This window comes from Melanostigma gelatinosum (genome assembly GCF_949748355.1).
Source record: "Melanostigma gelatinosum genome assembly, chromosome: 6".
NCBI classification, from domain to species: domain Eukaryota; kingdom Metazoa; phylum Chordata; class Actinopteri; order Perciformes; family Zoarcidae; genus Melanostigma; species Melanostigma gelatinosum.
This window is the reverse complement of record NC_136639.1, coordinates 22,512,138-22,525,589: the sequence shown is the minus strand read 5'-3', so window position 1 is coordinate 22,525,589 and position 13,452 is coordinate 22,512,138. Positions and strand designations below refer to the sequence as shown.

Genomic DNA, 13,452 nt, shown 5'->3' with positions numbered 1-13,452 from the left:
TCTAATTTATTGTTGAGAATCCAAAATTAAATACATGTTAAGGGAAATGATTCATCTTTCATTCATATATTTAAGAATTACAGCAACCAGCAGGCAACCGGGAGAAAGCCTCCAATCTCTCTATTGCAACCCAGGACATTCTTTTATTTTTCATTTTTATATATTTATACAATTACACATCAAACAGGACGTGAGAACAGTGACAATGACTCCAATCACTTGGCTCCTATCCAGACAACACATTTCCGCACATTGCCACACCTGTAATGTGAAACTAAATGGAAAAAAGCACATTCACCTTTTTTTTAAAATCAGGTAATCAGGTAATCAGGTGTGCATTTGCTGGGGTGATTCACCTGATGGTCATGTGGAATACAGTGCATTGGTGTATTAATACATTTGATAAATGTATCATATCAAGGATGATTTAAGAAACTGTCACATTTTCTTCGTGGCATATCTGAAAAGCACGGTTTGGGGACAGAAATATAAATGGCACTTTTTTAAATTCTCCGGTTTGGTTCTGTTTACACAATAAGCACAGAGGGAGGGAGAAACTCATCTGAAACTTCCCTGTCAGCTGATCAGAATTTGGGGTTTTAAGGGTTTGTAAGTCAGATAAAATGCATAGGCAGTAAAAGACACAAACAAATACATAAGAAGAAAAACCTCATGAAAGTGGTGCAAAGATCACGAGGAACATAATCACCATTAAGATGCTGCCCGTAACACTTTAGTGATAAATGTCGCATTCTCTGTAACACTAAGTGTGAAAGTTCATTCTTCCCCTTGAATAGTCGTTTAAAAACCAATATAAACTCTTAACAGAGGAGCACTTCCTAGCTTTCTCTGTGGTTTACTAATATTCACTAAAGAGTTGAAAGTCAACACATTTATGCAGTTCAATTATTTGACAGACATTATGCTGTGCAAACCATATCATTTTGAAATAAATGTTTTTTTTCTGACAAATTATTAATGGAGAAATGTATGACATATAGATTGAAAGGATGGATGGATAGATATATAAGATAGTGTGCAGGGGCCAGGTATTGGAGGGGTGCTACATTCCCTTTGTAGATCAGCAGCCACACCATAAAAATGGCCGCCGATCTACATACTACAGCTCCCAGAATGCCTCAACACCCACCCAGGTGTGGGTGTTTAAGCCACCTAATTGAGGCAGGACTAAAGAGCTGCAGGAGGCAGAGGAGAGAAGGTGAGGGGGAGAGAGCACACGGCTGGAAGGCGCTCCGAGAACAGACTCGGACTGGAGAACTGCATAAAGTCCAGTACAGAAGCAGACTGAGAAGGATTGAAAGAAAGAAGACCCGCTAGCCTGTGAAACCGAAAACATTCTAAGTTGAGTTTTTTTCGAATACTGTTCAGTTTAATGAACCATTATCCCCACTTGAACGCTTTTGTTTGTTTTGGACTTTTGATTTAGATAAAGAGAGTTGCCTAGTAACAGAAGAATAAAACTTCGCCTTTTTCTAGAAACCTTTGATTTTTGTCTGTTTTTGTTAATTACCTTGCACCACCCCACCCTAGCCTGCCCTAGTGACTTCTCATTACATTACAGTAGACAGATGGATGGAAAGAAAGAGGGATGGATGGATAGAAAGGATGGACTCTCCGAAAACTGGTTTCAGCTCTCCCATTTAGTTTGCTCTTCAGTATTTTTACACAGTTGACAGTTTTCCCTTATTCAATTCAATTCAATTCATTTTTGTATAGCCGAAAATTACAAATTTGCCTCAGAGGTCTTTACAATCAGTACACATGCGACATCCTCTGTCCCGGAACCCTCACATCGGAACAGGAAAAACCCTTTAACGGGGAGAAAAGAGGGAGAGACCTGTGGGAGAGCAACAGAGGAGGGATCCCTCTCCCAGGATGGACAAAAGTGCAATAGATGTCATGTGTACAGAATGAACAGCATAACAGAGTTACAACACATATGACAGAACCACGGCAGGAGGCAAGACCATAGTCCAGGTATAACCAGGATCCACGGAAACCTGCGAGGCGAGAAAGCACAGCGACTCCAGGGAAGAAGCAAAGTTATTAATGTGTGTTAAAGGTATCGTGTCAGACAAAGAATCAGTCAGAAAGACAGAATCAGAAGAAAGTCAGTCAGACATACAGAGTCAGACAAAGAATCAGTCAGACATACAGACGGAGTGAGAAAAAAAGTCAGTCAGAAAGAGCGAGACAGAAAGTCAGTAAGACTCAGACAGCATCAGAGAGACAGTCACACAGAAAGTCAGGCAGACCGTAAGTCATTAAGACAGACAGAGTCAGAGAGACGGACAGAAAGTCAGAGAGACAGACAGAAAAATCACACAGACCGACAGAGACACAGACAGAAAGTCAGGCAGCACGTCAGAGAGACAGACGGACAGACAGAAAGTCAGACAGACAGAGTCAGAGAGACAGAGTCAGGCAGAAAGTCAGAGAGATTGTAATCATTGGGTCGTTTATCAAACAGTTACAAAAGTCCTCTTTAGGTCCTACCACCACCAGAGTCTCACAGAAGTTTATCTAGGGACTTAATATGGAGTCATATGCAACCCTTTATCAACTATCAATCTCTCCTTTATGGTATGAATAAAGAGTCAGGCAGAAAGTCAAAGAGACAGACAGAAAAATCACACAGACAGACAGAGAGACAGACAGAAAGTCAAAAAGAAAGTCAGGCAAACAGTCAAAGAGACAGACAGAAAAATCACACAGACAGACAGACAGTCAGAAAGACAGACAGACAGTAAGTCAGAAAGAAAGTCAGAGAGACAGACGGACGGCCAAAGTCAGACAAAAAAATCAGAGCGACAGCCAGAAAGTCAGAGAGACAGACAGAAAGTCAGAGAGACAGAGTCAACCAGAGTCAGGCAGAAAGTCAGAGAGACAGACAGACTCAGACAGAAAGTCAGAGAGACAGACAGAGTCAGACAGAAAGTCAGAGAGACAGACAGAGTCAGACAGAAAGTCAGAGAGACAGACAGAGTCAGACAGAAAGTCAGAGAGACAGACAGAGTCAGACAGAAGGTCAGAGAGACAGACAGAGTCAGACAGAAGGTCAGAGAGACAGACAGAGTCAGACAGAAAGTCAGAGAGACAGACAGAGTCAGACAGAAAGTCAGAGAGACAGACAGAAAGTCAGAGTACCAGAGTCAACCAGAGTCAGGCAGAAAGTCAGAGAGACAGACAGACTCAGACAGAAAGTCAGAGAGACAGACAGAGTCAGACAGAAAGTCAGAGAGACAGACAGACTCAGACAGAAAGTCAGAGAGACAGACAGAGTCAGACAGAAAGTCAGAGAGACAGACAGAGTCAGACAGAAAGTCAGAGAGACAGACAGAGTCAGACAGAAAGTCAGAGAGACAGACAGAAAGTCAGAGAGACAGACAGAGTCAGACAGAAAGTCAGAGAGACAGACAGAAAGTCAGAGAGACAGACAGAGTCAGACAGAAAGTCAGAGAGACAGACAGAGTCAGACAGAAAGTCAGAGAGACAGACAGAAAGTCAGAGAGACAGAGTCAACCAGAGTCAGGCAGAAAGTCAGAGAGACAGACAGAAAGTCAGAGAGACAGAGTCAACCAGAGTCAGGCAGAAAGTCAGAGAGACAGACAGAAAGTCAGAGAGACAGACAGAGTCAGACAGAAAGTCAGAGAGACAGACAGAGTCAGACAGAAAGTCAGAGAGACAGACAGAAAGTCAGAGAGACAGAGTCAACCAGAGTCAGGCAGAAAGTCAGAGAGACAGACAGACTCAGACAGAAAGTCAGAGAGACAGACAGAAAGTCAGAGAGACAGACAGAGTCAGACAGAAAGTCAGAGAGACAGACAGAGTCAGACAGAAAGTCAGAGAGACAGACAGAAAGTCAGAGAGACAGAGTCAACCAGAGTCAGACAGAAAGTCAGAGAGACAGACAGAGTCAGACAGAAAGTCAGAGAGACAGACAGAAAGTCAGAGAGACAGACAGAGTCAGACAGAAAGTCAGAGAGACAGACAGAGTCAGACAGAAAGTCAGAGAGACAGACAGAAAGTCAGAGAGACAGACAGAGTCAGACAGAAAGTCAGAGAGACAGACGGACGGACAGAAAGTCAGAGAGACAGACGGACGGACAGAAAGTCAGAGAGACAGACAGAGTCAGACAGAAAGTCAGAGAGACAGACAGAAAGTCAGAGAGACAGACAGAGTCAGACAGAAAGTCAGAGAGACAGACAGAAAGTCAGAGAGACAGACAGAGTCAGACAGGCTGAATATAAAGCCAGGTCACCAAAATGCAGTGGCGGGCTGTGCATTTTAGATATTAAGTTAGATATTATTGTAATGTTCCGGACCTTTGCACCAAGAGATTTTCTCAATCTGGACCTAAGCCGTCCTGAAATAAATATGGACCATTCTGAATTAAAAATCTTTGTTTTTCTACATTATTAGTCAATCATGTAGAAAAAGAAAATCATTGAAAGGGACATTTACCATGATTAAAACATCAAACGTTATTTTTTAAATATTTGTTGATACATTTATTATGAATTTTGCACAAGATGCACTTGTCATGGAGCGATCTCATTATATTTCAAATCCATTTTATACAATCAAATATAAATGTATACTAATGTGTAATCTAAAACTAGTTTACCAATAGTTTAGTACCGAACAAGTACATGATACGATTTACTAAAGTACCACATACAAAACATAGTGCTATTAACATAGTATTGACATTATTACACATCGAAGAAATAATACATTCTTTTGGATGTTTTGTTCATCCAGTGCACTGACAGAAAAGAAATGTCCTTCATGTCTGATGAACGTCCACACACATTTTGTCACCTTAAGGTCAGGACGATGCAGTCTGTGGCCGAGGCCTCATGAGAGGTCGCTTGATGAGCAGACAGAGGCACAAAGCTCCGATACTTAAAATAGATTTTAGTTTGATTCTTTTTTAAGAAGATATACGACATTTGATATGTTTTACAATCTCCTTCCTGCTCTTACAAACAGAATAGAGTCATTCTGCCAAACTGAACTTTCCCGACTTGACAGCTTTCTGTGATATGTTAAGAGCAATAAAGTGAGTGATGGGTCAGGAAACCCTGTTTTCTTGTATTTCCATTTATACATTTCAGAGGCAAATATAGTACTTGTTACTCCACTGCATTTATTTGATAACCTAAGTTACTGGTTACTTTGTAGATTCTGACAAATAATACAAAAATTAAATCAAGAAATAACTTACGATGTATCTTCATAGGTTAAGATAAGTTTATTGAGCCCTACGGGGAACCAACTACAGTATATAAAGTATTTAAAATGAGCTCTACTTTTACCAGCTTCAACATTAAAGCTTTAATGCATCAATCATTATAATATAATAATCTAATATACATTATTCTGAAAAGGGCCATTGTGCATATTGAGTACTTTTACTTTTGGTACTTCAAGTATATTTTAATGCTCTTACTTTTGCACTCGGTAAATGTTTGAGAGGACTTTTACTTCAGTATTTCTACATTGTAGTGGTGCTATTTGTAGAGAAGTACAAGATCTGAGTATTTCTCCCACCACAAAATGTGTGAGTCACTTACGGTATGTCTCTCATTCATACTGATGTCCGCTCTGACCGGCAGGGAGAAGATGCTGTGTGCAGTGTGCAGAGGAGGAATGGCTCCAGCTCTGAGCGCTGCCGCTCACACTCTGACAGCCGGAAGTGACGGGGGACGTCGGCGCTTCGCTCACTGTGCTTTAACTCCGTAACACTCAGAGAGAAACGATGCAGGTTGACGAGAAAACAAGAGTTTTATTTGACACACTTTTATAAACGGGGCTCAGCTCACAGCCTTCAGGCGAAAATATGTACTGTTCCTCAGCATCAGCACACACACACACACACACACACACAAACAAGCACACACACACATACACACATCTTCACGAGCAGAATGCAGAGACTCATTATCAATGAGAGAGATTTAAAACAGAAGCATAGACACAGTATTCGCTCCTCATTGTTGATCTATTTTTTTTACCGCAGTGGCAACAAAGCAAACTGGAGGTCATGATGCATTTGAACATGAGCGCAGGGCATCGGCTATAAAGCAGTAAAAAATAGGCCCAGAGCATTTAGCGGATATGATTAAAGAGCGCATGCTCACACGTGCACCCTGCTCTGCAGCAACCCTCTCGTTATGTCAAAGGCTCTCCATTCACAGTTAGCCACTGGTAATAAGTGCATTTTCAGCTCAGCCAGCACACATATATAAAAATGCTGGGAGAGAATATTTTGACTTGACATATGTGAAAATAATGTCACATGAAATTATTTGTCAGGATCAGAAAACGAATCAACAAGAGCAAAAGTTGGCTTTAAATAAACAAAAGTAAAGTCACTGTGGATAAAAGGGAGTTTCATGGATGGATACCTGGAGGAAATGTCTTGATATACACACACATACACACAAACACACACACTCACACACACATACTCACAAACACATAGTAAAAAACAATATCCATCAAATCTTAACATTACCAACAACCTAAATCTCTTTACAAAACATCTGGTAGCACACATCATACCCTGTCAAAATATCCCCAAAAAGTTGAGCATTCCATTTATAAATTAGATACACCGAGTAGTGATTTAAATTATGCATTTATATTATATATGTTAAGACTGTTAAACCACAGCGAGGGGATCAAAGTGGGCAAACTGGATTCAAAAGGTTCAGAGACCAAAAACCAAAAAACGTCTCATACAAACAACCGTCCAGGCAGACAAACTATACAAAGCACCAAACTGAGGATAAATGTACAGCCAGAGTTGCCATTTGACACGTGAGACCCATGTTGTCTGAAGGTCTCGCTGCCGTTCAGGGGAGAAACAGCAGGTGGCGCTGCAGACCAGCTCTGCTCCGGGGGCCGATCACTGGTCTTTGTCGTGCATCTGCTGCTGCATCTTATTCAGCATCTCCTGCATCCTCTTCAGCTGCAGACAGAGAGGACGTTTGGTTAAACTCCTGAAAACATCCTGAATCTGATGCTGGTGTGTATTTAATCCTAAAATAGATTAAAGATCATAAAGACTCTGACTTAAAGGTACAAAATTACTGCTGTGGATTTAAATATGTGGAGGGAAAACATATATGATATGGAGCTGACCAATAATTCAGAAATACTGGAAGTAAATACATGAATTCATTCAGGGTGTTACTGATGAAGAGTTGAAATGGGGAAAGTATGGTATTGTGTGTAAATGAACTGTATAAAATGTGTACATATACATGCAGGTTGTAGTAAGAAACGGACATGATGACTTAGTGTGTTTCTTTCTTTCTTTTTTAAGAATAAATCATTGAACAACTTCAGACATTAAGTTCAAGTAAGATCCTTTTGGTCACACAACATGTGTTACTAGTTGGACCATTAAATTACTTTAAAGTGACATTAAATATTCTCTCAGTGGTGAATGCGCTTCATTCAATCGTTGCTCAGTGAAGTTAGCCACGATCTGAGACGGGGACATCGTACAACACCTTCATCTCCATAGATCTTTGACTCTTGGGATACATTCATGAAAAATAAAAACAGAAATCACCACAAAACAGCAAAAGTTGCTTCTTACCTCTTCATCTTTCATTTTGATTAGTTTCTCGGTCTCAACATCTGGAGTAGACAGCGGCATGATGGGGATGGGACTCTCCATACGGTTGTCCTGAGCCAGTTTACTAGGAGGAGGAAGTGGAGGAAGAAGAAGAAGATAAATAGGAGGAGAGGTGACGCACACATATCTGTACAGAAATCTGAAAACATCAGCAGATGTTTCCTAAATATTCTCTCTCTCTCCCGTCTTCATATACCTGGTCATCTCCTGGATGCACTGCGCTCTGTAGTTCTCGTAGTGGACGTCGCAGGTCACGTCTTTGAGGTCGTGCATGTGTGAACGAATCAGCATGTTCCTCAATTTCACAAAGTCACAGTGCGACTGGTTCTCCACTGAGGAAAGACAAATGGAGAACGAATGAATAATCCGACGTAGACGACATTCAAACTCCAATAAGGCGGGTGACGTGCAGACATACCTTCAACGATTCCCCAGGGGTACAGTCTCCCTCTCACTCTCTGCCCTCGAGCCTCCACCACTGTGTTACTGCCGATCACAGCGAACGGGGTGCACTCCTGCATACAGAGACATGAAGGTGCATGGCTTGTTGTTTTGTTTTTAACCCTGATCTATCCAGAGAAAGCTGCCTGAGCATGCTGGGCCCTGGTACACATTCACACAGTTAGACACATTCACAAAAACCCACTGAGCACCTTCAGAGGCAAGAATGTAATTGTTGAGACACGTAAAAATAAACGGTTTGTTGGTTATTTTTCGAACACAAATTTTTCAAGCTGATCAGCGGATTCATGTCACAAACCAAACACTTTGCTGCTCTTACACTTTGTTTTAAGATCACTTAAAGGGTTTAAAGGTCACATAGATGAAGATTTAGAGGCGGATATCCAACATCTGGATGACTTGACATCCCACAAGCAGAAGTATATAATTAGTTGATTCCAGTATTATTACTCAATATATTTATATCTGACTACTCTTAAAGGTGCAGTGTGGAGGATTCTCGCGGTGAGGTTGCATATTGCCAACTGAAACTTCTCGTGTGCCAAGTGTTGAGGAGAACTATGGTGGCATGAAAACGTGAATGACTATCTAGAGCCAGAGTTTGATTTGTCCTTTCTGGGCTACTGTAGAAACATGGCTGCAGGCTCCGTGAAGAGAACTTCATATGTAAATACAAACGTGTCTTTCTAAGGTAACGAAAACACAACGTTTCTTATTTTCAGGTGATTAAACAATTAAGAAAATATGTTTAATAGTATTATATTTAATTTATGTCAATAGATCCTCCTACACACTGTCACTTTAAGCCAACAAAATGAATAAATCAATATAGAAAATCCAAATAATAATAAAAAGACAGACATTCCTTTTGGTGTCTTGTCAGTATTTTCTGAGAGGGCGTGTTGGGTGAACTCTATAATCCTGGCATTGACCCCGAGTGAACATATTACAAGTGAAATGACCTCAATCTGAGGCCAAAGTTACAGTTATTCCACTGACAGTGAACCAGTTCAATAACTGGACTCTGTCTCAGGTATCTGACTGCTCAGACTCACCTTCAGCTCTTTGTCAAGCTGTTTAAACTCTTCATCCTCATCAGAGTCACATTCGGGGAACTGGTAGACTTTGATCCCAAACTTGTCTATTTCCTCTCGTATCTAAAGATGAATCAGATGAATGGTTACAGAGACCAACCTGCAGACGGTAAAACATGCTGAATTCACTGTGGAGCTGCACTTCTGGGACTCACTCTGTCTTTGAGCTTTTTGATCTCGTTGGGCGTGAGGCAGTCGGCTTTTGCGATGAGTGGAATTATGTTCACTTTTTCGTGCAGAGCCTTCATGAACTCGACGTCCACCGGACGCAGCCTGTTGAGGAGAAAACCCCGGAGTGAGAAGGAAGTAAAGTGAGAGTAAAGTCCTCCAAATCAAAAATTGTTTGAATGGACGACTCCATGCATAAAATACAAAGATAGAAAAGGTGTTTCCTGCTCCGATCACAGCCATGAAAGAGTGAGATTAACACAAAAATACTGCTGCTGAGCTGCATCTCTACATTCAAGATGGATAGACTCTGGGTACGTCCCAAGTCTCTTAATTGCATCCCGGTTTACCTCACTTGCGTCTTTTCCTTGTGTCTTAGTCCCTCCCACCAGGGATGCATGGAAAGATGCAAGGAACAAATTGTTTAACAAACTGTGTTTTTGCACACTGGAATTCAGCCTCACGTGACTGAATGAAATGATGATAAATGATATAAAAAGTGTTTCATCTCTGCAGCTCTCCCTCACTTTAATTGTATAAAAGTTATTGAGGGAAATATCAGATCATGAAAAGACAAATCTTTCTAATAAATGAGGAAAGTTGTTTTGTGGTTCTTTTGTTGTTCAGACTATGAACATATACTTAAACTAGATGGTGAATCAGAAAACTAATCAAATATAAAACTAGAGTTTAATCTGTGATCTGTCTTCACTCTGGTGTGAAACTTCAGTGATATTAAGAATAATCCGATCAGTCCGATCAGCTGCAGCATCCAATCACATAACTGATGCACAATGAGGGGGCGTGTCGGCCGTTAAAACACTTCGTGGAAGTCTGTTCTCGTGGGTCCTCGCTCATGGCTCCTCGCTCCTCAGAGCAGAAATAAGAGTTTTGGGACGGCCGTCAATATGGCGGTGCAGAACAACTTCTGGTTCAAGCGAGGATCAAGGAGCGAGGAAATGACAATTAAGGGACTTGGGATGTGCCCCAGGTGACACGTGATGGAGGACACCTGCTGTGACATCACTGAGTGGGGTGTGGCCAAAAGCATCATCAGCCTTGGAAGTTTTAAGAGCAAAACAATTCTGATCATTTTCTCAGATTTATGATTTCTTCTTCAGAAAAACTAGGAAGCTCTTACTTTCATTTTCAGTAATGGCCAAAACTCTGAACACTTTTCCTTTTGTGCCCTCTTTATATGGGATCATCTTTGCATTCATTTAGTTTTTCCATGTACATTTTCTCATTTAAGCTTTCCTGTATGTGCTGAAACAAACTCATTCTCTTGCTTTGGAGGGGAACACATCCGAAGAAACACACCATAAGTGTGTGTGTGTGTGTGTGTGTGTGTGTGTGTGTAATTACCCGTGCCCAAATGGAGGGATGAAGTAGAGGCAGCAGTGGACTCGGTTGTCCTGGATGTTCTTTCTGTTCAGCCCGCTCTCATCCCTGAAGTACTGCTCAAACTGCTGATCTATGTAGTCTGTGATCGGCTTCCAGCTAAGACACACACACGCACACACACACACACACACGCACACACACACACACACGCACACACACACACACACACGCACACACACACACACACACACACACACACACACACACACACACACACACACACACACACACACACAGACTACATTAGCAGCTCCTCCGGGCACTGTGGATTCAAGCGAGCAGGCTGAATCGGGCACACGTCAGACCAGCAGGTCTTCCAGCTCACCACTCGTTGTTGTTGACGGCGTCTCCGAACCCCGGCGTGTCGACGATGGTCAGCTTGAGCTTGACCCCTTTCTCCTCGATGTCGACAGTGTGTTTGATGATCTCCACGGTTTGATTGATGCGCTCTGCAAAGCATCGACACAGAGAGGCAGACGGTGACTGGGAGCAAACGAGGTGAAGCGGCTGGAAGAGCAGGTCGGGGATGAAGTGGAACAAGACGGTCGATGGTGCAAAATGAGCCCTGATGGAGTAATTCAGGTCTTTACATTGTCTTTCTGTGCCTTCAGCAATGGTGGCAGGATTGATGGGCATCATCATTGATGGACACTATGGACATTGAGGTTATGAACATATACTTAAATTTTTTTTAAAGGTTAGATAATCGTCTAAAACAGCTGGGCACTGTAGATTTTAGCAAACATTAATCAAACGGGAATAAATAGTGCATTTTCTTGGGGACTATTTTCAGCGGGGGATTGATACACATTTGTTGCTCAAAAGCCGATTGCACCGAAATTAGTTCAATTATAGCCCAGTTATATTGTGTTTACAGTTAACTAAATTAAAACGGGTCACACCGCACAAAGTGGGTACTTTAGATATTAGTTGTTACTTAATATTTAAACCCATTAACTGCAGGTGTAGCTGTTGCGTCGCTAACGGATAAAACCAACAATAATGTATGAGCCATTTCGTAAAGAGGTAAAAGTTGACACATCAGATATATTATTATGATGTTACATTCCACAAAGATCACACAATATACCTTAAGTTACAAAGTAATTTATCAGAAACATTAGAGACTGAGTAGCAATGGTTTCGTTGCATAATCCGATGTTTCCTTCTCACGCTCAACTATATTGCATATCTATGGATAAGGAAAAGTTACACTGACATTCACAATGGATTGGCCACAGATTTGAGTTGGTATTTACTCAGACATTTCTCTCGCTTGTGCAACCTGATTTCGTAAATAACTAGTTTGAAACAAGCTAGAAGTTGCAATGAACAAGAAGAGGAGGAACTTAGTGACGGATTAACAACTAGCTGGTGAAACGGTGTCTATAGCGACTGGAGTATTTACAGTAGCAGGACGGTGTAGGTTGGGCTTGCCTCAGAATAAACTACAGTGTTCATCGAAATGAAGAAACATGTCATCGGTGCAACGGTGAGCTTTATATATGACATGGAGGAAGAAGTTAAATTAGCTTTTAAGCTACACAGACAAGAGGCTACCTAGTAAGGTCAAGGTTCAACATCACCAGACCTCTCCTTTAACTGTGCAACAGGAGATGGTCTGCTGCACTAAATGGTGCCAGTTGAATTAGAACATTTACAAACTAAACTGGACTTCTTCGACGTATTGTGACGACCGGCGCTCCGGTTTAAATAAATACCACCAGAGCCGTGCGTTCATTATGACTGATACACAGAGATGAATAATAGAGACCCACCTTCAGCATTCAGTAACTTCCTGTCTTTGTAGAGGTCTGTGAGGAAGAGGCTGTTGACCAGAGTGGATTTTCCCATACCAGACTCTCCTGCACAGACAGACAGAAGGTCACACTGTGTAAACTATGATGCCCTTTTTTTTAGGAGCATCATACAAGTCCAGTCAGTTTTCTGTCATGTTTGTGTCTTCGGCTACAAACTCACCTGCCACCATCAGCGTGAAGTCGAAACCTTTCTTCACTGACTTCCTGTGGACCTGGTTGGGCAGAGTTGCGAAACCCACATACTGCTTCTCCTGGGACAGAAAAAGAAAGGACGCAAAGAAGAAGAAGAAGAAGAAGAAGAAGAAGAAGAACACGGCATGTATGAGTGCATGCTTTGAGAAAGAAAGTGTCAACAACGTTGGGCTACAAATAATGGTTGTTTTTATCATAAATGTTTCTGACAATCATTGTAGAGCTGAAACAATTCAGTCGATGAACAGGAAAATAAACTTGCAGCTGTTTTGATAATTGATGAATTGTTTCAGCCATTTTTCTAACAGAAATGTTCAATATTCTCCGGCTACAGCTTCTCATTTGTGAAGATTTGTTGCTTTTCTCTATATTATGTGATAGTTAATTGACTATCTTTAGGTTTTGGACAGAACAAGACATTTGAGGAAATTGCTGTTTTTCACAATCTTCTGACATTTTGGGGCAAACATGTAATCCATTACTCGAAAAACAACACTCACTAATAATCTAGTAGTGCAAATATCAGTTAATTGCAGCCAAATCGTCCTGATAAATCAATTGGTAAATCAAATGCCTGTTTAACATTGTTGAAGCCCAAAGTGATGTCTTCAAATGTCTTCATGTTTTGTTCGACAA

At 41.3% G+C, this 13,452-nt stretch overlaps 1 protein-coding gene across 2 annotated transcripts in view; it reads right to left on the bottom strand.

Annotated features, from left to right (window-relative positions):
* Positions 1–5,793: 5,793 nt before the first annotated feature.
* septin5a (septin 5a) overlaps positions 5,794–13,452 on the bottom strand; it is a 28,997-nt gene continuing 21,338 nt past the window's right edge. For both annotated transcript variants that reach the window (XM_079270999.1, XM_079270998.1), the window contains 10 exons: positions 12,785–12,875; positions 12,583–12,669; positions 11,130–11,253; positions 10,766–10,900; positions 9,388–9,505; positions 9,194–9,295; positions 8,095–8,191; positions 7,873–8,008; positions 7,638–7,740; positions 5,794–7,001 (listed from right to left, as the gene is read on the bottom strand). In XM_079270999.1, the coding sequence (XP_079127125.1) occupies positions 6,939–7,001; positions 7,638–7,740; positions 7,873–8,008; positions 8,095–8,191; positions 9,194–9,295; positions 9,388–9,505; positions 10,766–10,900; positions 11,130–11,253; positions 12,583–12,669; positions 12,785–12,875 (1,056 nt within the window). In that variant the 3' untranslated portion in view covers positions 5,794–6,938. The remainder of the gene's footprint in view (positions 7,002–7,637; positions 7,741–7,872; positions 8,009–8,094; positions 8,192–9,193; positions 9,296–9,387; positions 9,506–10,765; positions 10,901–11,129; positions 11,254–12,582; positions 12,670–12,784; positions 12,876–13,452) is intronic.